The 26,039-nt window shown below is 37.9% G+C and overlaps 1 protein-coding gene across 1 annotated transcript in view; it reads left to right on the top strand.

The window, feature by feature from the left end:
- The window catches only part of kif21b (kinesin family member 21B), a 160,721-nt gene extending 134,887 nt beyond the window's left edge, over positions 1 to 25,834 (top strand). Inside the window, exons 22-30 of the mRNA XM_043716242.1 lie at positions 21 to 183; positions 677 to 737; positions 2,903 to 2,960; positions 3,514 to 3,695; positions 4,723 to 4,815; positions 7,507 to 7,635; positions 13,671 to 13,709; positions 19,053 to 19,189; positions 25,650 to 25,834. Coding sequence (XP_043572177.1) covers positions 21 to 183; positions 677 to 737; positions 2,903 to 2,960; positions 3,514 to 3,695; positions 4,723 to 4,815; positions 7,507 to 7,635; positions 13,671 to 13,709; positions 19,053 to 19,189; positions 25,650 to 25,834 — 1,047 coding nt within the window. The remainder of the gene's footprint in view (positions 1 to 20; positions 184 to 676; positions 738 to 2,902; positions 2,961 to 3,513; positions 3,696 to 4,722; positions 4,816 to 7,506; positions 7,636 to 13,670; positions 13,710 to 19,052; positions 19,190 to 25,649) is intronic.
- Positions 25,835 to 26,039: the final 205 nt, after the last annotated feature.

The raw sequence follows: 26,039 nt of genomic DNA, 5'->3' as shown, positions 1-26,039 counted from the left end.
TCCATTGCTTTCAACTCCAGGGCATGCAGGTCGCTCAAAAAGAGGCTCAGATTAAGCTGTTGGAAGGTCGATTAAAGCAAATCGATGTGACAGATTCTGTTCCAACTCAGTTCATTAACATGTTACGGGAAAAAGCTGAGTCTATTCCTGAACTACAGTCGTTACTTCAAAGTGTTTCACAAGGTAATGTGCTCTCTCCTGATCATAACATCGCTGGGATTTTGCATACTTTATAATTAGATATTTATAAATAGCACAGAACCTGAGAGTTTTATGCTTTTACCTCTTTTCACATCTGCTTCCTCACATATTTAGCCTCATTATTCATCTCAGATTTTGAACTGGGAAAGATTGAAATATTTGTAACCATCTTCATCCAGCAGGTTTGAGTTCATGATCCATTGTGCACTTCTAGCCAGTAATATCTATATGGTGTGAGTGAATGCAAAAAGACTGGAGCTACTAATTTGCAGAAACGAATTCAAAGATTGTTATAATTCTCCAAAGATTTAAAAATGACTTTTCTCCATATTTTGGAGAACTGATTTCAGTTCTTGTGTTAAACAAACAGAAAAGGAATTATCTAAGAATTATGGGATACAGTCTGAACAAAAGACTTTGAAGAATGATAAATTGAGAGAACAGCATTTTTATATATAACATTTGTAACTTTCAGAAAATGGAGAGCTCAGCAGTGATGAGGAAATATCTGAGTGCAGTTCAGGTCTTGATAGCAGGTAAGCTTTTCAGAAATGCTGACAACAACTTTATTGTTCTTGGGTAAATTCATAAACTAAAGCATTACCCTAATGTTATGCTGCTGCCCATGATGGCCTGTAATAAACCAGAATCATGTGGAAGATGGTGTTTTGGAACCAGTAACAATATGTCAGTACAAATGATGAGCTAAGTATATACTAAGGATAGCCACGACCAGCTATCCTTAGTAGCCACACACGCAGACGACAAGCAACATGAATTCGACTGGGACAACACTACCATTATAGGGCACCAGTAACAATATGTCAGTACAAATGATGAGCTAAGTATATACTCAGAACTTCCAGTGAACTTATTCAAGCTCAAAATGAAGACAAAGTATTGCAGATGTCATAACTATGAAACAAACACAGAAAATGCTCAAGAAACTCAGCAAGTCTAGCAGCATCTCTGGAGAGAAAACAAGTTAATGTTGTGGTTCTGTTCGCCGAGCTGGAAATTTTTGTTGCAAACGTTTCGTCCCCTGTCTATTCCAGCTCGGCGAACAGAACCACAACAACGAGCACCCGAGCTACAAATCTTCACCCAAAATTTGAACAAGTTAATGTTTCAAGTCTGATATGATCCTTCTTCAGAACTCTGGATAAGGATCATATGAGACTTGAAACATTAACTCCATATCTGCCTGTACCGATACTGTCCGATCTGCTGGGTTTTTTACAGCATTTTCTGTGTTTGATTAGGGCAGCAAATAGTTATAGGTCAGGAAAATCCATGGATAGAACTTAGCGATGGCAACAGTTAGAATATTACAGTAATCCTCATAACTCATAGGTTGGAGGGAGTGCAGGAATTATTTCCTTTTCCCAGTTCTTATCGCTTTCAAGCAAGTATATTGGGTGTATGCATTGTTTGTGTACGTATCTGGATTGGGGACTGGACTGGATGCTATAGGCAAAGATTCCTGTTGATACTTTACAGCTAACCTCACAAGTCAAGAACGGTCACTTTGTTGTGGTACAAGTGAGCACTCAAGGTACATTGGTACCATACGTCTAATCACGTCCAATAGGACAAAATAATAGATTCTTGCAATGCTTTCATTCAGAAATTCAGCAATATTTATTATAATGTATAAATTATTCTTAAATATTGCCCTACTAGTGGATGAGATTTGTTTCCGACAGGAAAAATGTGATTAAATAGTGATTGGTGTAAATAATGAGTGATTTGAATTAACTAAGTTTCAGGCAAGTTAGGTTCTATGCTCATAATGCCAAAATTCTGAAACAACATTTTCTTACAAAATAAATTCTATTGCTTTCAAACAATATTGAAGTATGTTTAAACATTGGGAGAGAATCAGAGTTCATAGTTTGAGTCCTGTATGTTCCTTTTGTTCTGAAGAAGTCATCTCGAATTCACAATATTTTCTTTTTTCACAGATGCTCCCAGGCCTGCTGAGTTTCTTCAGCAATCTGGGTTTGTTTTAAATTGCCAGCTCCACAGTATTTGGCTTTTTATGTTTTCATGTTGCTGGTAACTCTTTTTTTTAATGTGGAAGCAACGTACTGCGATAGCTTACGTTTTCCCCTGCTGAATATGAATGATAATTAAATTATTATCAAAGTTCCAAAGGAGATCTAGCTTACTGCAGACTCATCATTGATTTTGCCCTTGAATCTCATGCACCTGTCAATGGGTTTAACTATTCAGAAACTTCTTATTGCCAGTAGGCTACTGAAATTAATTTGTCAATGATGCAGTGAAAGCATGTTGTACATTTTCACTGTTTTTGTATTTTGAATAAAAGCATTTGCCCTTCGAGTCAAAAGAGTCCATGATGAGCTGCTAGCAACTGATTATATATCCTTGATATAATGCTGGCCAAATATTTTTAAGATTACATTGAGTGAAATAGAAAGCCAGCTATGTGACAATTGACTGTGAATCATTCATTGACAACATCAGTTACGTTTTCAAACTACAAGGCAGATTTTTAAATTAAATTTATTAAATGTTTTGTGATAATTATTGAAGTGTAACTATCAATCTTGTGCTTTTTGGATTGAAAGTGATGGATTGTGTATTAAGAATTGTATGTAATTTTCCCACTCCTTTCCTGAAATAATCTGTACATTTACGTATTTATACTAATATGTGTTATGTTTACTCTTTCCAGTTTAATATCCAGTTCTTATTCAAAGCGTTCCCTAAGCCAAGGAGATTTTAGAATAAAGGTATGACTGTTATTTTATCACCAAAGTGGTTTGCATTTATATAAGCACTTTGCTAACGGATACATTATTCTCTCTGTATATTTTAATGGTTCTATATTTAATGTACCCCAGCATAGTGTTATCCTTCAGTATATCATTTACATGACATTTTGTAGTAGATTTTCTATTAATATAATAATTTTAGATTTCAGAAATTCAGTTTAATCTGTAATTACGGACCTAAAATGAAGATGCTTTTTAAAAACTATTTTCTTGCATTTGGAGATCTCTCTGGCAGCTTATTTTTAAGGCATGTGTGTGTGCATGCCACATGTGCTCCCACTTGACCTGGTTCCAAATGTTACAGTAACTGTTTAATTTACACACAAAAACACAACCTTACAGCTAAGAAAGGTTAGGTATCTCCATTTTTTACTGCATTGTTAAGGCTAAGTCAGGACCTGGTCCTGGTATTAGACCTGTATTGATACTAACATGCACTATCTATTCCTAAACTAACATATTCAATTTATACTCTTAATGTGGGATCATTATTTTGATTTTTAATTTTCAGGCTGAGCAAAAGACAGAGTTGCATTACAGGGAAGGCTATGGCTCTGCTCTGGACCTGTCCCCTTCAAGTGTAATGAGATCAGCTGATATAAAGGAAAATGGCATTATGCAAATTGATGGCCTCTCAAGAGTTCCAAAGGACAAAGAATCCGTTGTTTTCCAGCCTCGATCTGGAAACACTTTGTAAGTCAACGTTCTATTCTTGCAGTGAACAAACAAGCGTGTGCTGAGCTTTATTTTAAAATATTAAGAAATGTCCCACAGATTGGAAAAACAGCAACCTGCTAAATGTTTAATTCATGCAGGAATAAGTCAAGCAGACTCAGTTGTTTTGTAGACAAACTTATTAATATTGCATATGAGCCTAATAACAGTCTTTTTCAAAACAATATCTAACTGAAATGCTAAGATGTTTCTGTAACTTATTTTAAAGTTATCACAAGATCCCACTCTTTCCCAAGTATAGAGAACCAGAATGCCATTACCTAAGTCATTTCTTTTTAAAGGCATTGACTCCAAGTCTTGCTACTTGTATCTCAGAATGTTGGGCTTGTGTTCTGCATTCTGAACATGGCCTATTCCAGTGTTTATATTTTTCTGTCTTAACTCCATTGTAAAGTACATGAATATCTCCTTGTAAATTCATTTATACCATGCCGATCTATTTGTAAGTTTTACATTTAAATTCAGTTTTCCTGTGATTTAATAGCTGTTTGTTAGCTACAGAGTTGTGCATCCAGTTCTTAAACAGCAATAGACATTTGTCAGGTGAACCTGATCTGTTTTCAACCACGTTCTCATGAGCAGCAGCCCAGACTTTGTACAGAATGTGAACAAAATCTAGCCTTCCTGAGCAAAACAATCTGTAGTAAAGAAACCTAAGGAGGAATAGAAGTCTTATATAATGAGAATGAGGCTATACAGCAAACTTACTTTCATCTTGCACAGGAGTGATATTATGTCTTTTACAGTGAGTAGTGCTATTTCCATAATTCATGTAAAATGGATTAAGCATGGAAGACTCTATCAGAACAGTGCAAATTGCCATTTATATCTGATGCACATCTCTGATGTGTCCCTTTGAACCAGAAAGAATTTTATCTGTCGTAATAAATGATAGTCATAGGAAATATGGTACATTGCAATTTATTGATTTTTGTTTATTCAAAAGCTCCATTGACAACTAACTGAAAACCTCTCTCTTCTTAAGTCCCAGGCAATCTGCTAAAAAGCTACAAGATACTTCACCACTCTTGAGAAGAAAGTCCTATGAGAAAGTACAGATGTCAACTGACAAATCCAGGTGAATATAATACTAAACAGCAAACCATCGGAGGGGACTTTGCTAAAATATTGATATTTTAGATAAGGCATTTGTGTTTTCATTAAAACATAATTAGCATGTTAGTTTAACTTGAGTGTAGTTAGAGTAACAAAAACAGAAAATGGTGTACGGCACGGTGGCACAGTGGCTAGCACTGCTGCCTCACAGCACCAGAGACCCGGGTTCAATTCCCGCCTCAGGCAACTGACTGTGTGGAGTTTGCACGTTCTCCCCATGTCTGCGTGGGTTTCCTCCGGGTGCTCCGGTTTCCTCCCACAGTCCAAAGATGTGCAGGTCAGGTGAATTGGCCATGCTAAATTGCCCGTAGTGTTAGGTAAGGGGTAAATGTAGAGGTAGGGGTGGGTTGCGGGTCGGTGTGGACTTGTTAGGCCGAAGGGCCTGTTTCCACACTGTAATCTAATCTAATCTCAGCAGATCTGGCAACATCTGTAGAAAAATCAGAGTTGACATTTCAGGCAACCTTCCTCAGTTAGGGTAAAATTCCTTTAATTTCTGATACTTTTGCAATCTGAACACAAACACAGTAACCTAAACCATGATGTGAGTGCCTGTCAACATATTAGGGCGAAATGAACTCTGAGTGTAGGGGTAAAGAACGATGCATTCATGAAGTATTGCATCAGTAAGAGTAAATACATAGATATTTCTGTATTTTGGATGCTAAGTTTTAATGTGATCATTCCTCTACACTATTCCTGCACATTGGACCTCAGAATTAAACTAGCCCTCCATGCAAAGCTTGGCATGCCGAGTAGTTTGAATAGTTGCCAGCAATTGCAGTCACTAGTTATGTTGCAAGTTCTCATTTTGGAGATTGTCCTTCAGGTTAGACTTATGTGAGGAAATTCCATCTTTCTCCAGGTTTTTGATACTATCTTGAAATTCATTATTTTATGTTTAGCAGAGTTTTGTTTTATCTTCATCATGAGATGTAGGTGTCACTGGCTAAGCCAGTATTCATTGAAAATTCTTAATTGACGAGAGGGTAGTATAAAATAACCACATTACCCTGGGCATGAAGTCACATGTAGGCTGAACCAGATAAGGACATAAATGAACTAAATGGGCTTTTACAACAACTGACGGTTATGTACTCTACATTCATTTTAAATTCAAGATTTTTAGCCAATTGAAATTTCATCATCTGCCCTGAGGCTTGGTCAGGAGTGGGGAATATGTTAAACTGGAGTTCTGATTCTACTCCAGTGAGAATAACATTACTTCAGCATCTCTCCTAATTTATAAGTAGCTCTTTTCATTGGATATTCTGAAATCATCAGTGCTATAACTGAGAATGTGGAGTGCAGTTCACTGGGGAAATCACATTTTGGATTTAGTTCTCCTAATTCCCCCATCATAACATCAGCAGAATGTTGGCAGAATAAAGGAAATGGGCATTTCTTGTATTTTTGCAGTGTTTCTGCCAGTTATTGTAGATATTAAGGGGAGAACCTGAGGATATTCCAAGTTTCAGAAGATAAATTGAGTGCTGAACCCCAAATTCACTTCAAAAGAAAATGATGTTTACCCTCAATGGATTTTAAATTTGCATTGAGTTATGCCAGTTGCATACACAGATTGTTCTGTAAGCACATTATAAAATGTTTGCTTGAAATAATTCTTAAATAGAGATCTGTCCAAATCTAACAGCTGTATCACTACCAATTTTCAGTAGTTTACTTCTGAACCATTAGGTGGGATGTCTTATCTTTCACAAACAAAAACAGTAATTGCAGGAAAAGCTCAGCAGGTCTAGTAGCATCTGTGGAGAGAAATTATAGTTAATATTTTGGGTCCAGTGATATTTTCTCTGAACTGATGGCAGCTAGGAAAATATTGCTTTTTGTTTGACTACTATTGACTACACAGCCAATTTTCCATCACTAACAGTCCCCATTAACAGCTATTCACCCTCTTAGCCTGATTGTTATCCACTCCATTGTCCGTCCAACTGTTCCTCTCTCTCTGTGGCTCTATTATCACCTATGCTTTGCTCTTTACCTCCTCCCTCAACCCTATTTTCTGGATAAAGACTAGCACTTCCTGGATGCCATCAATTCTGAGGAAACATCATTGGACCTGCAACATTAATTCTGATTTCTCTTCACAGATGCTGCCAAATCTACTGAGCTGTTCCAGCAATTTCTGTTTTGGTTTCTGATTTCTAGCATCCATAGTTCTTCTGGTTATGATTTTGTCTCATCTTTCAACCAGTTTCAATGGAACAAATTATTGAAAAATAGCAGTAGCATATTTTGGTTTGTCAGTTTGTATCCATTTTAGTTCATGACTAACTTGTTCGTTTTGCCACTACTTTCTCAATACTATGGCTTTGGTTTTCAGATCATAAGGTGCACAGTAACCCTACCATTTTAAAATATTTATATTTTGTGTTATACTTGGAAATTCAAGGTTTGCATGATTCAGACCATTGTACCCTGCAGTCAATGAAGTTCTGATGTGTGCAGAACTGGATTAGTCTCTTCTACTGAATGCCTTGAATTTTATGAATTGTGCGACTCATCATGCTTGAAAAGGAGAAAAGTTAAATAACTGAAGGAATGATTGAGTAATATTAATATTTAATTGATAATAATACTGCACACTATTAAAATTTTCAGCTCTGACTGAAACTATTGTTCCCTACAGGGCGGATTGGCGGTCCTCTGAAATTAATATAACTCCTCCTTCCTCCCCTCCAACCCGGGTTCGTAATGACAGGAATGTGTTTTCCCGACTTACTAGTACTCAACTTCAGACTTTCCCTGCACATGACAAGTAAGTACACCACAGAAGCAATGTGTTCTGTTGTTTTTCTAGTACAGGTATGAACCTTTATTCAAATTTATTCATTCCCTGCAATTCCTGAAACTTTTTGAAATCCTTTCTTTTATAAAACAGATACTGACCTTTTATGAAATTTTCCTGTGTGAAATTTGAAATCAACAGTTTGGTTATTTATTTGCACGGTGCTGATATGTTATGCAAAATGTAATCATTTTGGAAGTTAAGTTAACCCAGAAGTTCACGATTATCAATTTCCTCAATTCTAACTCATTTATGCCAACCAGAGATTGATTACATCATATGGGGAATATAGTTGAAACAGTAATTAGCTTTTACTATTAAAGTTACATATAATCTATAGATATTTTTTAATCTGAGTAAATAGCACTTTCTATGATAGAAGTGTACATGTTGACGTCTGTTTATTAAAAATACAGTTCTTGTAAACTGGTTTGTTAACATGTTTTCATTGTAGATAGTAAAAGTGGAGCCAGTACTTTTTGAAAGTGCAACTTTCACCCACAAGTCATATCCTTTTAGGGATTTGTATCATGTTTCACAAGAAATTGGCAAATTCAATGTAACTCTTGCCACAGGAAAGAGTTACAATCTCTTTGTAGTTTATAATGAGGTGGAATTTCTATGTTTTTTTTAAGAGCATCTTGAACTTTATAATATTTACATCATGATAATAACTCCATTGCAGCGCTAATTTTGGCTTATGAACCCCATACTGGGGAGGTGATGGCCTAGTGATATTATCAGTCGATCATTAATCCAGAACCTGGATTCAAATCCTGCTATAGCAGCTGGTGGAATTTGAATTCAATAAAATAAATCTGGAATTAAGAGTCGATTGATGACCATGAAACCTTTGTCAGTTGTTGGAAAATTTACTAATGTCCTTTAGGGAAGGGAATCTGCCATCCTTACCTGGTCTGGCCTACACGTGACTCCGGAGCCACAGCAATGTGGTTGACTCTCAACTGCCCTCTGCAATGGCCTAGCAAGCCACTCAGTTGTACCAATTACTAGAAAGTCACAACAAAGAAATGAACCCAACAGCAAGTGAACTGCAGTGATTCGAGAGGCAGCTTACCACCATCTTGTCAAGGGTAAATAGGGATCGGCTATCAATGTTGGCCAGCCAGCGAAGCCCAAGTCCCACAAATGAATTAATAAAAACCTGTTCTAAGGATAAGGTAGTCAAAAGTTATCCTATTACATGATTTTAACCCCAACAATCTACTTTGAAACTCAGCACCTTTTTTTTTACTTACCATTTTGCAATCTACAGGTTATGAAACTTACTGTTGAGGAAACTTAAACCAATTGAAATATCCTTTACAAGAATAAAAAGGGAATTTAATTGTGCTCCCGCATTTGATAATCAGTGTTTAACACAGTTTATCTTTTTGTTCTCCACCTCAAACCTAATTCCAGTTTTTTTTAATAGTGCAAACGCTTAAGTTGTTTCCACTTGGTATCACTCTTCGATTGACTTTTCAATCTTAATTAGGCAAATGATCAATACATTTTTTGAAGAAGCAAACCTTATTCTAAACAACTAATCTGTGTAGGCTAATGTTCAACAATTCACTGATCTGAGATTCGTCTGTTAGTGGCTATCAATTCAAAATGATAATGAAAATTTTCCACCCATACTTCAAGTCATTGGAAATGTAAACCTGCCTACTATCATGGGTGGTGAGTGAAAATGGTTTACTAACAACAGACTTCACTGCTTAAGTGAACACAATTTGTACATGATGCTCAATTGTACGATAGCAGTAATAAAATTAACATGATTGTACAAACAGCAATAATGATGAGACACAGTCTAGGCTAAAATTGAAAATGAAAGAAAAATTAGCTGACCAGCAGTTACCTTAAGCAAAAATACCCACAATTTGCTGCAGATTAAAATTGTGAGTATGATTTCAGAGAAATTATTAATCAAATTTCCTCACAAGCAAGGCAGTGTGACCCTACGTAGTTATTACAGGAAAGCAACTCTTCTATTACAACTTTCCCTTTGACTATTTTTACATTCACCCAAAACATTGTGACTAAATTAAATACAATCATAAATCATTTTTTTATTAATGTGCAATCACTTGTACAGGATCTGTACAATTAACTTTCATTGAAGTGATTATAAATATGCCTGTAGACACTTTTATGCAAGAACAACCAATTGCTCAATCCTATAATATAGTTTTATGTAGGCTTTTGCAGTCTTATCAAGATGACCACCCATGTTTTTACCCCAAACAGTAAATCAGCATTGCTTCTAATATCTGCAGTTTTGAATAATGTTATGGCCAGGGTTGGTTTAAATTGTAATGGTCATAATTTCAATGGATGAACAAAAATAAAAATGATATATTCTATTAAAGACTTTAGGGCGTTTTTGGTTAAATTCAATAAGGTGAGAAGATAACCCTCTCTTTGGAGGATCGGTGTGGACTTGATGGGTCAAATGGCATGCTTCTACACTGTAGTGATTCTATGAATAACATTAGTGTTGTCCCTCCCAAATGAACTGAGCACATAACTAATGCTTTGAAATTGACATTAATGGAAATGGATAATGGTTACCATATTTTGTCTGATGAACATTAAGTGACTACCTGTTGTAAACATAAATTGCTTAAGTAGTGGGGACTGTAATTTATACGAATCTGATGAACATGGAACCCCGATGCATTATGTCCTCTTACCACTTCTGCTCAAAACACTTTGACCGTTAAAACCAAGGTGGTCTAATTAGATGTGCCATATCCAGTACAGAATACTGGATCTTTCCATTCTTCAAACACTTAAGCTTTGTTTGCCATAGATGTTTTGAAACAACAAGTTTGACTGAAATGAGGTTCATGTGTATTTGCATAACTAACAGTTACTGGTTATTTTTGCTTAAATATAATTTTGTGATATATATTGTGTTTTGTTTTACTTCTGAAGATCCTTCAAGAAGCATAACTTGAAGGAGGACAATTAGTGTTGTGTTTATCTTTCTCAGAAAGCATGACTTTTACATGAACATTCCAATTGGTATCTAGAATAGATGAATTACTCTTGTGTTTCCTGTTCACAAATTTGATAAGTTTGCTTATTCTAATAACATTAACTTTATTGGTCTGTGTCATCAAAGTTTGTCTTTTTCACAATGTTGGCTGTGCATATACATGTCTTAGTTATCATACTATGGTAGATATGCCAAGTAACATTCAAAGTTTCTATTAATACATTTTATTTTTGATGCTTTTTTCTTGATTGCATGACTATAGCTCACTTACAGTCCAGTGTGGATTACATGCCTCCTGAACATGCTTTTAATAATAGATCAGAAGATTTAAGTCATAATATTTAGAGCAAAGAAATGAAAGCTGGTAAGCATATTGATCTTCCCCCTTGGTATTTCAGTATGGTTTTTAAAGCCACAGAAGAGTTTGCTCAACCAAAATTAGTTTCTTGTATTTCTACTCAAATCTTACCAAACTGACTAAAGTTCATGTCTTGGGAAGGTCAGCATCTCCATCTGTATATTTGGAGTGCAACAAATCTAATTGCAACTACATTTTGCACTACTCACCTAAGGCATACCCACAGTGACATACTCGCAACATACCCAACATCTTTCAAACTAATCTCAATTTACAGTTTTAAATCACACAACACCAGGTTATAGTCCAACAGGTTTAATTGGAAGCACACTAGCTTTCAATTAGGTGATTGTGGAGGGCTCGATCGCAACACAGAATTTATAGCAAACATTTTTGCTATAGGAGCGTCCATGAAGGAGTGTCGCTCCGAAAGCAATGTGCTTCCAATTAAACCTGTTGGACTATAACTTGGTGTTGTGTGATTTCTAACTTTGTACACCCCAGTCCAACACCGGCATCTCCAAATCTCAATTTACAGCGGCTTCTAAAAGAATAATTTTTGTTTGGCATCAATTTTGAGAATGTTTGGCTGGCTTTTTGCAGAAGTGTGATGATATTGGTTATTTTGACTGCAATTTGGTGGTCTTTAAAAAATATTCCAGGGTTGTGCGTTGTAGTATATAGTTTTGTATTGTAACATTCTTGACATTGCTGTTTTTAGTTGCATCATTGTTGTGCAGCTCATATACATTTTTAACCTCTTAAATGAAAAAAAAGCTAAGAATTATCAGTAAAGCATTCAGAGAGGGGCTTGGAAGAGAAGGTTCCGAACATATATGATTACAGTTAAGACATAAAACTGGAGTTCCTCAGAAATCTTGCTATGGCAAGCAAGATTTGGATTACATTTTAATCCAAACGTTTTTTTCAAATGATGAGCTATAGTCCACAAAGACCATAAATATTTCTTATTACTATAAAGGGGCAATAGGCTATATACATCTTGAGTGGCAGTACTGTATAAAGGGGTGGCACGGTGGCTCAGTGCTTAGCACTGCAGCCTAACAGCTCCAGGGACCTGAGTTCGATTCCAACCTCGGGCAACTGTCTGTGTGGAGTTTGTACATTTTCCCTGTGTCTGTGTGGATTCCCTCTGGGTGCTCTGGCTTCCTCCCACATTCCAAAGATGTGCAAGTTAGGTGAATTGGCCATTCTAAATTGTCCATAGTGTTAGGCGCATTAGTCACAGGGATTTGGGTCTGGTGAACTTAATCTTCGGAGGGTCGGTGTGGACTTGTTGGGCCGATGGGCCTGTTTCCATACTGGAGGGAATCTAATCTATAAGTGTGGAGCATGTTGAGGAGGCAGATATCCCTGAACTTCCACAGCTCGTATGAGAATTTAACTCATGTTGCTGGTGTTGTTTGGGAAATTGGTGAGGCAGTTGAAGTGTTCAATCAGTGCACACCTTAAATTTGGCGTAACAAAAACAGAAGTAGCTTGAAAACCTCAGCAGGTCTGACAGCATCTATGGAGAGAAAGCAGAATCAATGTTTCAGGTCCAGTGTCCCTTCTTTGAGGTATTGGATAGAGAGATTCCTATGAAATGTCTGTTGTCTTCCTCTTTACCCACCCACTGCATGCATGCATGTATGCATGCACACACATACGCACTCATATATATTTATAAAGGAAAGCACACAATACACTGAATATAAAGTGGTGTGACTTACATGGACTGTTTTTCTAAAAAGGCAAATATTGTGCTTAATTTTGTCAGATCTTTTATATGTCCTTTTTCTTTCATTTGCTCTGTATTTCCCCAATCTTTTCAATTTTTATTCTTCCATTCTTCTGTTGTGATGAGGAAAACAATGGATATTGGAAATAGACATGGTGAATAGAGCAGAATGTGGGCAACAATTGGAAACAGTGCGAGAAAGAGAGAAGTGCTTGAGGTAGTCAGAGTGAGAGATGGATTGTAGGGTGATCGCAGATAGCAAAATGAGAAACAAAAGCAACCTCAAACTCAACTTAGATTGGTAACACATGCATATCAGAACGTTCATGACAAGAGGTTATGTGTTTTGTACTTCTACTCATGCTGGCAATCACCTTTTCCACCCAGTGAAGTGAGATAACTGACATCCCAATATTAATGAAAAAACACTTAATGGAGATTATGACACATGAATTTATTGGAGTAATCCTGAGCTCAGACATCTTGAATAGGAAGACAACTCCAACAGCAAGAGGACTTTATCATCAGTCTCGACATGGGCACAATTAAATCTCAGTCTTTCTTTTGCTATGAGTGTTATGTGTTTAATATGCAACAGCATATTTCCATTCTTATGTTTTTAAGACTATGATTGTCTCTTAGAATTATCTAGCTTGTTCAGAAGACTATGTAATGGACGGATTTGAGAAAATAACTCTTGGCAAAACAAAAAAAAAACAAAATTCTTAACTTTTCCTCCATGTAAGTTTCTGTCTTTTGTGGCACTCAATATTGCTTGACTTGGCACACCTACTATTGCTCTACCTTGTTTCCATCAATTACTCTACTCAACAGTCCGACACGCTGGAGCTTTTCTATCTTTCTTCCCCATAATCCTGCTGCTGTTTTGTTCATAGGTCTGATGACAGTGACTCCTCTCTCTCGGAGGTTCCCAGGTACAAGTTTCTTTTGTTACCTCTTGCATTGCGCAGGCCTCTTGCTTCTGGTCTGATTGGGCCACGCAGCTGATTGCTTTGCTGTTTGCATGTTACTATTTGTGTTACATCTGGTCTGCACTGCATTTTGTATCAAAAAACAACATTGTTCTGCACACTAGTTTGTTGGTTGTTGACAACTTTATTGCGTATTTTAATTGAGAATTCTAATGCAAGGATGGTTTTAGTTCTCAGTCTGGTTTTGGTTTGTGTTTTTTTGGTTGGGCTAATTTGCATGCACCTTTCATTTGGCTTTGAAACAGTCAAACTAGAAAATATCTGTCAATATTTGTTATGTTGGATCAGTGGGTGTTGGTAATGTTTCATTGGAAATATTAACATGAACGAATGGAATGATTGGATCCAGATCAAAGAGTTTGTAACTGTGATTTAAATAAAGACTTGACTCTATGGATTTACTCGCAGGATTCAGTGATTTCAAATTCAAAATGAAGGTAAGGCTTAAAAAAAAACAATGATATAGTTATTCAAAATATATTTTCCAGACTATCTACGCTGCAGCTGTTTTAAACATTGCAATTGCAACCTTTGATTAACAACTCAATATAATCATCAGACATCACATTCAATTTACATATAAATGAACTGTAATGTTTTTCAAACGTTTCTAACGAGGTGATTTGTTCTTCATGATGCAGAACCTTACTTCAGAATCACTGTTTTTAAGCACTGTTATGATTCCACCTGATGGTAATACTGGACAAGTCATTTTCCAAAGTGAAGCTGTCTTGATCGATCATAAGTTTTATTTTTAGCTGCGGTGGTTATTAGTCACTGAAAAAATTTACAAGGGGCTATCAATGTACTTGAACCAAAACAACGCAAGTTTATTGCTCAAAAAGTAAAAATTAACTGTGTGACAGTTTGGAAAAATATTATTGAGAAACAGCAAACTGGAAGTGTCAACCCTTTTGCCCAGCAATATTATCTACAGACACTTGACCTCAGTGAAATATTATTCCTGTTTTTTTTTACTTCAATCTCTCTTATTCATTGACAAGATTGCAAATGTTTCCTTTTGATGACTTTCTGCACATTCACGAGCTGCAATTTTCTCCATCACTCACCGAGGCATACAAACAACAGCTACCTCATTGATTTTCCTCAATGAACTCTGAAGGGAAAGAAATAACTAAGGACCGCTAAAATAGCTTAAGACAGTTTTTCCATCTCTGATGACCTGAAGAAACTGAACTGCACTTCTACTGGGATGAAATTGCTCTGAACTGTAACATACGTCTCACCTTTTAAAATGTTTTCAATGAACTTCCATACAAAACACTTTAGTCAAATTAAAGTTTGCGGGTAAATGCTGGGAGTAGCTAAAACATTAGGTTGAAGGATAGAAATGACAAGTACTCATGAGATGAATTTTAACAGATTTGGAAGGATAGGTACAGTGTTCTTCAGGATTTGCTGTTAGAACTACTCCTGTTCTTAAATTTAAATAGCATGACCTGGATCCCAAATCACAATACAAAGTGGTCAGAGTTTCAAATGATGATGAATTAGGATGAGTAGCAGATTATGAAGCAGTTAGCAAAACAGAAATTAAGAGGAAAAAATCTGCACTTTTCTACACAAAGGGTAATGAAGTATTTGTTAAATATCCAGGAAGAAAACAAAAAAACAGTTTGGCCATGGTTTAAGTGTACATCAGAACAGGCTCAAGGTGCTGAATATTCAGTCATCTCCAAATATTTCTTTCTAGTTGGACAGGACAATAGCACAATAAATATTTTTGCAGAAAAATTTAAATGACTGAATTTTGGAAGTAAAAATCATTGGGATACATGAAACAACAGCAACTTGCATTTACATAGTGTCTTTCATATCATAAAACATCCCATGGCACTTCACAGCAGCAGTTGTCAAACAGAATTTGAGAGCAAGTCACATAAGGAAATTTGTAAAAGGTGACCAAAAGCTTGATCAAGAGGTATGTTTTAAGACAAATCTTAATGGAGAAAGAATTGAGAGGTTCTTCAAGTTGAGAGATCCAGAGCTTGGGAACCGAGGCAACTTAAGACCCAAAGATCCGTGGTGGAGTCAGGAAAATCAGGGATGCGCGAGAGGCAAGAATGCGCGAGTGTGGAGCTATGCTCAGTAGCAGCAGTGTGTACAACCTGCAAGACACACTGCAAAAATTAGCCCAAGATCCCAAGACAGCGTCACCGAAACCCACAGCAATGTGTACCTAGTAGGACAAGATCAGCAGAGACATGTGAACAATACCACCTACAAGTTCCCCTCCAAGCCACTCACCCTCCTGAGTTCAAAATATATTGCTATTCCTTCACTGTTGCTGGAATTCCTCCCTAAGGGTATTGTGGGTCTACCACCTCACATGGGCTATAGTAGTTCAGAAGGCAGCTCACCACTCAAGGGCAATTACGAAAGAGCAATAAACACTGACCAGCCAACAACTCCCACATCCCAGGAGAGGAGGAAAGGAAATCTGGAGGTGTAGAGTTGGAGAAGGTTGCAAAGCATTTGGAGGAGGGAGTTGATAGTGAGAGCTGATGGAGAGGTGGGAAAAGCTTTGCAGACAAATAGTGTGTATGTTGTAGCTTAGGAAGAAGTTGAAAGAGGTGTAGGCACCTTTGTGGACTTGATACTTAATATGTTCAACCAATACACATGAACTAACAACCAATGAAACACTGAACAATTAAATTACACATTAGAATATGAATCTGAGGAAGTATTTATCTAATTTCAAAGTGATTAATCAGATTTATTCTTGAATGTCACAGTATGTTCTGATCACATTGAAGCAAGGCATATTTTCAAGTTCTGGTAGCAAAATAGAGAGGAGCCATGTGACTGATCTTGTGTTACAGGGCTGTTAGTGGAGTTACTTGAACTTTTTGGTCTAACAAAGAGGCATTCTTAAAGTATTGTTGAAGAGGTGAGTATAATTATTTAAAGAATGAAAAGGATTAATCAAGAAATTAACTATATCATAGGAGCAAAACAGGTTCAAATTGTGTGAAGTTAATTTTAACAGATAGCAGGAAATCCTTTATTACACAGAGTGATCAGAAAATGGATCAGAATTCCATCGGGAAGAATTGAGGCAAAACAGAGGAACAGGCATTTTAACACCTCAAATCTGTTCTACTATTCTAGTAAATCATGGATGATCAGTAACCTAATGCCATACTTTGCCTTTGACCTATATCTCAATAGCTTTGATTAACAAAAAACTATCAATCTCAGTTTTAAAATTAGCAATTTGGCATGAATTTCCACTTGTAAAACACTCAAATTTCTGTCACCCTTGACCATGAAAAAGTATTCATAAATTTCATTCTGTCAAGTTTAGCTCTAACTTTTAAGCCTTGTCCTAGATTTTCCCAATCTATGGAAATAATTTCTCTCTATCTTCCTTATTTGCTGCCCATAACATTGTGAAAACGTCAATCAGTTAATCCTGTAATTTCTAAACATCATGAAATTCAGGATACTGTAAAGTATTAAAATGGCAGTGGGAATTGAAAGGGTCACATGTTTACCTGTTAGAGACTTGGCTCGAGATAAAGAAATTAAGTGTAGAGAAGGGGGGAAGAAAATTAGTTCTGTGGGGATGAAACAGGTTAAAGTGATGAGTATACCAAGACATCTTAGTTTATGGGTTTTGCAAAGGAGTTGGAAGTGATATGTGCAGGGTTGAGGGGTTTAGGTTGGATCTGGAATTGAGATGAAGTCAGTGGCAGGCTTGTTAAAAATGTCTGAATGCTTGTTGGTCCAGGGGGAGCTATAAGGAGATGCCTGTGAATTGGGGTTTCCCTCAGCTTTGCAGAGGTCCATTTGCCAAAGAAAAGCAACAGTGCATCCTTTATCAAGAATTTAGGATTAAATTTGAGGAGATGGGGTTCTTCATGTTCAGAGGGACACATTATGCTGAGTGAGAGGATCAGAATGTCACACTGACGGTTCTAAGTATAAAAATCCAGAGCGGGTAAGTGGGATCTAGTCGTTTGGATTCAAGTTTCGATATTATGTGTTTTGGAGAATATGCTGGGGCTGGAAACTTGTTCCCAGAGGTGGCCAACTTGGAGGTGAGAAGACCATGGAATTCGGGGTGGGATAGTGGCATTCCCACAATACTGCCACCTTTTCGCCTCCACAGAATTAAGTCCCCAGCAGGAAGGCCCATATTTAGTCTTGCCACACTTTTACTAATTGAGGCCCTTAATTGGAAATAAAGACCATTTCAGGATCTCAGCCTGCTGCAACTGAACCCATTTGCACAGGGACCTGTCACAATGCCTACTTGACTGAAGAACTGCTGACAAGCCATGCAGTGTCTGGTGTGGGCAACATCCAGGCCATTGCTTCTGGTTCTCCTGTCTCCTCTTCCCGTAAACCTCAGCCCTAGAACATACCTTCAACTCCCTTCCCTTCCTGCAATCCCACATGCATGCATACACTCATACACACACATATGCATGCACACATATGTACTCAAAAATGACTTGCTTCACTCATTCATTCACCCCTGATCCTAAGTGCTGTTCCACCAGCAGCCACAGTTACCTCCAGGGTGCTGTTAAGTGCAGGAGCTGCCAACTTCTGGTCAGCAGCTGCACGAGGTGAGATTTGCTGCTCTCAGAACCTATTCCAGGCCTGCCAAAAACCAAAATTCAGCTGTGTTTATCATGTGCCTGTGACTGAGGGGCCTGTTTTACTGACAAGCTGGAAGATTCACCCCTTTAAGTAGTTAAATTGAATGCATCTTTCCATTCAATGGCAGCTACAGCATGGTTAAAAGTAAATGTGCAGGTTTATGGGGTCTGGGTGGGATCTCCTTTGAAGGGTTGGTGCAGGCTTGATGGGCCAAATGGTCCCCTTCTGCATTGTAGGGATTCTATGATTTTTTTTAAAACATTACAGCATCGTGTAATTTTCAAAAGTTACTGAATAAAAATATTTATCTAATCGTCATGCAGATTCATTCAAATTAATCAATAATCAGAAATATTGTGCTTTCAGTTTCTGTAATTTTTTTTTTTGTTTGTGTGTGTCTAAATGCTGTTCAGACTCATATTTGCATTGGATGTATTGCGATGGGCAGTTGTTCTGATCTGGAATATTGGTGCATGATGACTGACCAACGTCACACTTTTTCTCCCCTTGGTTTTAGAAAGTGAAAGTAGTATAGGATTTTCATCAAAGTCACCTCATGTGTTTTTGTTATTTTAATAAATAGAAGCCATTTCAAATAAGCCAGTTTTTGAGACCAGGAGTTTATGATCCGATCTTTTGTTCTTTTATCAGGGGTGTGATTAATCCAGTTGGTGGTGCCAAAGGCAGCAAGACTGCCCCACTCCAATGCATCTCTGTTGCTGAGGGGCACTCTAAACCTGTGCTGTGTCTGGATGCAACCAATGACCTGCTGTTCACAGGCTCCAAAGGTAAGAACTCAGTGAGGGGAGGAGAGATGCAAGGCTGGGTGGCACAGTAACATCCAAGCTGACATTTTATCTTGATTCGGAGATGCCGGTGTTGGACTGGGGTGTACAAAGTTAAAAATCACACAACACCAGGTTATAGTCCAACAGGTTTAATTGGAAGCACACTAGCTTTCGGAGCAACGCTCCTTCATCAGGTGATTGTGGAGGGCTCGATCGTAATAGTGGCATCATGATTCTGGTGACATCAAGGATAAATAGTTGAAGTTAAAAGCAATGCATATGAATGTGTGAAACACTTGCAACAAAATAAGCGAACTAATCAATACAAAAATAAATAAATCAGTTTAATCTAGTAGCCATTGCAGTGATATGGTTGTACAGTGACAAAGGTTAGGAATTAAATATTCCAGGATACATGATTTTTAGAAAAAATAAGCAAAATGAAAAAGGAAGAGGTATTGCCCTGACAATGAAAGATATTATCTTTTGACAGAGAAAATGATTTTTTTTCATGAAATTAAGATGTAGAATCAGTTTTGTTTGAGCTAAAAAACAATGGGACCAGAAAACAATCAGTAGACTAGCCCCTCTAAAAATTTCTGTGTGGTTGTCTGTGTGCGCATCTGTGTGTATCTGTGTCCATGTGTATGTGAGAGTGTGTGTGTGTGTAGGAATATCTGTGTGTATGTGTATAGTGCAATGGTGATCACCTGTAATGTGACATGAACCCAAGGTCCCGGTTGAGGCCCTCCCTATGGGTACCGAACTTAGCTATCAGCCTCTGCTCGGCCACTTTCCTCTGCTGCCTGTCCCGAAGTCCACCTTGGAAGATGGTCACCCGAAGGTCCGAGGCTGAATGTCCTGGACCACTGAAGTGTTCCCCAACTGGGAGGGAACCCTCCTGTCTGTTGGTTGTTGTGCGGTGCCCATTCATCCGTTGTCGTAGCCTTTGCTTGATTTCCCCAATGTACCATGCCTCCGGGCATCCTTGCCTGCAACGTAAAAGGGTTTTGTGATTTACACATGAAAGAAGTGAAACTATCACTGTATTCTAATAGATGAAAGGCTTAACAGACAATCAGTTCTTCAATGTATAATTTCAGTTACATCACACTGCAAATTTTTGCTATAAATTCTGTGTTACGATCAAGCCCTCCACAATCACCTGATGAAGGAGCGTCGCTCCGAAAGCTAGTGTGCTTCCAATTAAACCTGTTGGACTACAACCTGGTGTTGTGTGATTTTTAACATTTTATCTCTGGGATTTCATATGTTTTCTAAACCAACGTGGTGAACCGTGTTTCCAGCGAAGGGATCCATTGTAAGAGAGTCTGGCTGGTCTTAACAGTGTTGAATTAGGCATCCTGTTCAGGGAACAGTGAAATGCATTTCTTGTTCAGGAGTGGATGCTCTTCAAAGATTGAGGTGGAATTTCTTCGACAGAGTTAGATGAATTGTATTCCACAATTAACTGTCATTTCAAGCTTGGCAACTTCTCATTGAAATGATCAAATTGGAGAAAAAGTACTCTTATGTCCAAATTGCGCACACAGTTTTCATCAATTTTATACTTTGCTGTCTTCCTCAGAAAAATGTAAACCTCTCCTGACAAGCAATTTCAGTTTCCAGCACAGGCTTCAGTTGCCATTAAATGGTTTAACAATGTTTTAAATTTGGTTACTATTAGGTTGTAAGTTTGCTTGCTGAGCTGGAAGATTTGTTCTCAGACGTTTCATCATCATGCAAGGTAATATCATTAGTAAGCCTCCGTTGAAGCGCTGGTGTACTGTCCCACTTTTTGTTTATGTGTGCTTGTTCTGTTGTGGGTGATATCACTTCCAATTCTTTTTCTGAGAGGTTGGTAAATGGGATCCAAATTGATGTGTTTGTTGATGGAGTTCCGGTTTGAATGCCAGGCTTCTAGAAATTCCTGTTTGTGTCTTTGTTTAGTCTTTCCTAGGATGGATATATTGTCCCAGTCGAACTGGTGTCCCGTGTCTGTGTGTAAGGATACTAATGATACCTGGTCGTGTCTTTTGACGGCTAGTTGTGGCTCATGTACCCTGGTGGCTAGTTTCCTGCCAGTTTGTCCGATGTAGTGTTTGTTGCAGTCCTTGCAGGGTATTTTGTATATAACTTTTGTTCTGCTGGTTGTTGGTATGGGGTCCTTAAGATTCATCAAAGCTGTTTCAGTGTGTTGGTCGGTTTGTGGGCTACCATGATGCCAGGGTGCTGGAGTAGTCTGGTTGTCATCTTTGAGATGTCTTTGATGGATGGTAGTGTGTCTCGAGTATCTGGGTGTGTTGTGTCTTCTTGTTTAGGTTTGTTGTGTAAGAATCGGCGGACTGTGCTTATCGGATACCTCTTGTTCTTGAATACATTGTATAAGTAATTTTCTTTGGCATCTCGTAGTTCCTGGGTGCTGCAGTGTGTTGTGGCTTGTTTAAATAATGTCCTGATGCAGCTCTGTTTGTGGGTGTTGCTCCTGTAGTTGATTATCTGGTCAGTGTGTGTCGCTTTCCTGTAGACACTAGTCTGCAGCTGTCCATTGGCTTTTCATTCTACTGTGACATCTAGGAAGGGGAGTCTCTTGTTGTTCTCTTCCTCTTTTGGTGAACTTAATACCAGTAAGGATGTTGTTTGCGTTTGTGGGTTTCTTCTAATTTGTTATTTTTCGTGATGACGTAAGTGTAATCCACATAGCGGTTCTAAAGCTTGGGATGGATCATGGGGAGAGCTGCTCATTCTGACCTCTCCAGAACTGCTTCTGCCAAGAATCCTGATATTGGTGATCCCATGGGTGTCCCGTTGATTTGTTTTTATATCTTGTCATTGAAGGTGAAGTGGGTTGTGAGGCACAGGTCTACTAGTTTGAGGATGTCCTTGCTGATCGAGTTGGTGCAGTCTGGTGTTGGTGTCCCTGGTTTTTTAGTAGGGCGGCCAGTGTTTCTTTGGCCAGGCTGATGTTAATTGACATGAATAGGGCCGTCACATTGAAGGGAACCATGACCTCATCATCCTCTACCTTGGTGTCCTTGAACCGGAAGTGATATCACCCACCACAACAGACCAAGACATGTAAGTAGAAAGCGGGACAGTACACCAGCACTTCAACAGAGGCTCACTGATGTAACCTAGCATGGTGACGAAACATCTGAAAACAAATCTTCCAGCTCAGCAAGCAAACTTACATCCTGAACCACAACCTGAGCTATAAATCTTCTCAAAAAATCATAACCACTAGGTTACAATATTTTGCTCTGCTATAAATTAGGAAAACCTAATATAATCTGTGGGCACTGGATGACAGCAGAAAGGAACATTTGATTCTGACTAATAAAGCCTTGTTCCTCATTACTACTTAAGCATTTTCAATCCATTTCATTCGACTGTAACTTATCTTGGCGTTTTGCCATTACAAATTATTCTGACTTATTCAAGTTGTTTTCATGTCAAGATCTGATGTGCATGACTATTTCTTTGCTGCATTTTCGGTTGTATTTTATGTTGAATGTTGAACCAGCACAAAATTACCGTGCAAGGTTCAGGCAATGAAAATTATTTATCCTTGTAATATGCTCACTAATTAATGTGCCTTTTGACTGCACAATGCCTGAAAATTGATTACAGAAAAAAATTGACATTGAAAGGAATAGCTTCAGCACAGAATAAAGCCATTCAATTAGTTGTGTCTACGCTAGCTCTCAGCAAGAGCAGCTCAGCTAGCCTTATATCCCCCAGCATTCCACATAACCCTGCTAATCTATTTTAATCTTGAGGTACATATTCAAATCTCTTTTGAATTCCAACTACCAATCTCCTTTGGAGGACTGTATCTGATCTTCAGGGGCTATATTTTCATTCTCAATAACTTTTAATCCTAAACTATGTAGGATTGTTTGCTATTTATGCTTAAATCACTGTGTTTAATACAAAAAAGTATGATATATTATTGCAAATGGTAGAACATATTCAACTTTTTGTATTGTAAAATCAATCATTAATTCTGGTAATATGTGGTTAAGGAACAGGTACTACAGGTACACAATCCTTCATCTGAAACACTTGGGACCAGCTGGTTTTTGGAATTCGGAATTTTTCGAATTTCGGAATAAGTGACAGTTTGATGGTGAAATTTGTAAAAATCTTACCGAACAGCAGACTCACTGTGAGTACTATGGGCCCTAAGACAGAATTGAGGCCTGCCAGTGCTGGGCCATGCCCCACACTGTCCCATGTTGCATCCGAGTGACACACATCGAGTGGGTGTGGAGTTGGGTTAACTGTTTGCACACCAAACAACCTTGTTAATGAGAAAAAACTTCATGAAAATCCTTCGGATTTCGGACCTTTTCGGATTTCAAGATTTCGGATAAAGGATTGTCTACCTGTAAACTAATTTGTCCTGGTAACAGGTACAATTTTTGAAAGTAGTGAAAAAATCATGTTTAAACTTCGTTTTTCACTTGCTGCCAGCTCATGTCATGTGCATAGAGCTGTGTCAACACTGCAATCCAACCAGATGGGTGAAAGTGGCAGGAAGTGGTGCAGATTAATTTCTTTTTTCCATTTCATTGCATCAGCCTGTGGACACGTTGGCTGAGATTGCACCCCCAGTTTTTGAAGGCTTCTGAACATTGATCTCTTTATTGGCATAATTTGATGTGTTGAGTTTCAATCTAATAAATATAAAGGCATAGGCTTTGAAATTGAAGGCATTACTAGCACACTAAAGAGGTATAATCTGATGTTTCGGGAAAGAAGAAAAAATGGAGTAAGCTAAGGTTCCTACATTAACCACTTAATGTAGAAAGCTCTTTCAAATTTAACGGGGACAATTTTAATTTTTAAGGGCTCTTCTCTATGTTTTTTTCTTTTTGGTCATCAGGGGCCATTTTTCATTCTCACTAACTTCGCTAATGTAGTCACGTAACATTACCTTCTGTACTTGTGTTAATGTATAAATTACTTGGACTCACACAGAAGCAGAATTAGAGGAATTCATTAATGTTCTCCATAATTATTAACCCATTAAGCCTAAAGACAACATATAAGGAGTATGTACTATAGTAATTAAATTAATATGAGAAGCATAAATTAACATTTTTTTTCCAAATATTTATACACACAAAAAGCTGTGACTCTAAATACATCTTCCACAGACTGCTAAAGTTGCAACTAATTTGTTTCCATAACATATTCACAAAGTTAAAATTGTTTAGCCAAGCAGCTACTACCTATTTCTTAGTTTCGGTCTTGGTTTTTTTTTAACAACTGACACAGAGTTCATTACAATAGTGTCAGCTACTATCTTCTCCATAGTATAGCCCTTGTGCAGTTTTAAGCAAGTGGTAAGAAATATTTATTTGCATAGAATTCATTAACTCCGTGATTTCTAGTTAACCATGCTACGCGTTAGTGGAGCGTTCCTTTGTAGACCAGATTTGAAACTTTTTTTTGCATTTAATTCATCTTCTCCGTCTTTGCAACCTCCCTCTCACTCTCACCCACTCTCTCCCTTGCAATATGTAGCCTTGCCACCCTGCAAAATAATCTTGTCCCTTTGAGACCTCCCTTTTCCCTCATTGACTCTCCTCATTGTTCTGCCTTGCTTAAACCCTCTCCCAAGCTCATTCCAGACTCCCAATCTCCACATACCCCTCTTGCTGCCCCTTGAGACCACAAGCTCCTTGCAGCCTTCCTTTTCTCACAAAAATCCATAGAGAAAGCAGGAAGAAGGGTTGCTCCCTAAAAAAAGGCGAGCTTCACATTTCAGCCTCAGCAAAAAGGAAGCTGGCCACCAACCTTCACACGTGCAAGCCTTAGTCTCCCTGTTCCCCCAGTGACTCCGTCAATCCCTGCATTTACTTATCCAGCTGTCACTGCTTCACCAGCCACAGGCTGTTTCTTGTAATCTGTGATTGGAGGAGTAGTTATTCACCACCCCCACCCCCACCCTCACCCCATGAATAGATTGGAAGGGACCTTTCTCTGATTAGTGTCACTATGAGTACATTTTTTTGTGGGTGTTTTGTAAATTTTGGGAAATGATTCATAATTTTTTTGAGTATTGATTGAAAACCTTGAACAGATATTAGCTTGAGTCAGTCAAAGGCAATTTTGTTTACTGGCCTGTTAGATGATGGACAGCACTGTACATGATATTGAACTAGACGAGGTGACCTACAAAGTTGTTGTTGCCAGATTGCCTCTAACCAACAATTTAAAGCCTAAAAGAAGGTAATGGGACACAGATAAATTAAGTTGTTTAGTTATTCATCAGGATGACCTTTCTGTGGTTGTTTAGATGTATATGTCTGTTGATCATTGAGAAAATTCATTTAATTGCTAGGATAGGTCATTTTATAGTTTGTTTCTACTTTCCTTCTGTATCAGTAAAAAAACGATTTTTGAAAAATTTCTGTTCCTTGGTTAATTTTGTGCTCTGTAATTTATTCAGATCGCACTTGTAAAGTGTGGAATTTGGCGACAGGACAGGAAATCAGTACCCTGAAAGGGCACCCGAACAATGTCGTCTCCGTCAAATACTGCAGTTACTCCAGTCTTGTGTTTACTGTCTCCACATCGTACATCAAAATTTGGGATATCCGAGACAGCCCCAAATGCATCAGGACACTAACGTAAGGAACTTGCCCTACAGTCTGTGTTGATATTATGGCTTTAAGAGATGTATTTGGTCCTTTTTGTTTTTTGAAGACAGGGGTTGAGCTGTAAGTGCCAAGGTGTCTCCTCCAAGCTAACTCAGTAAACAGCTCATGAGGGCTTGGGTTTTTTTAAAAGTTGAAGCAATAGAAGTAGCATGAATGAGTGGAGTCAGGCTTCCACAGAA

The sequence above is a fragment of the Chiloscyllium plagiosum genome, chromosome 26 (assembly GCF_004010195.1).
Source record: "Chiloscyllium plagiosum isolate BGI_BamShark_2017 chromosome 26, ASM401019v2, whole genome shotgun sequence".
Lineage (NCBI taxonomy): Eukaryota > Metazoa > Chordata > Chondrichthyes > Orectolobiformes > Hemiscylliidae > Chiloscyllium > Chiloscyllium plagiosum.
The sequence above is the reverse complement of the archived record's forward strand: the minus strand, read 5'-3'. Positions and strand labels throughout refer to the sequence as shown.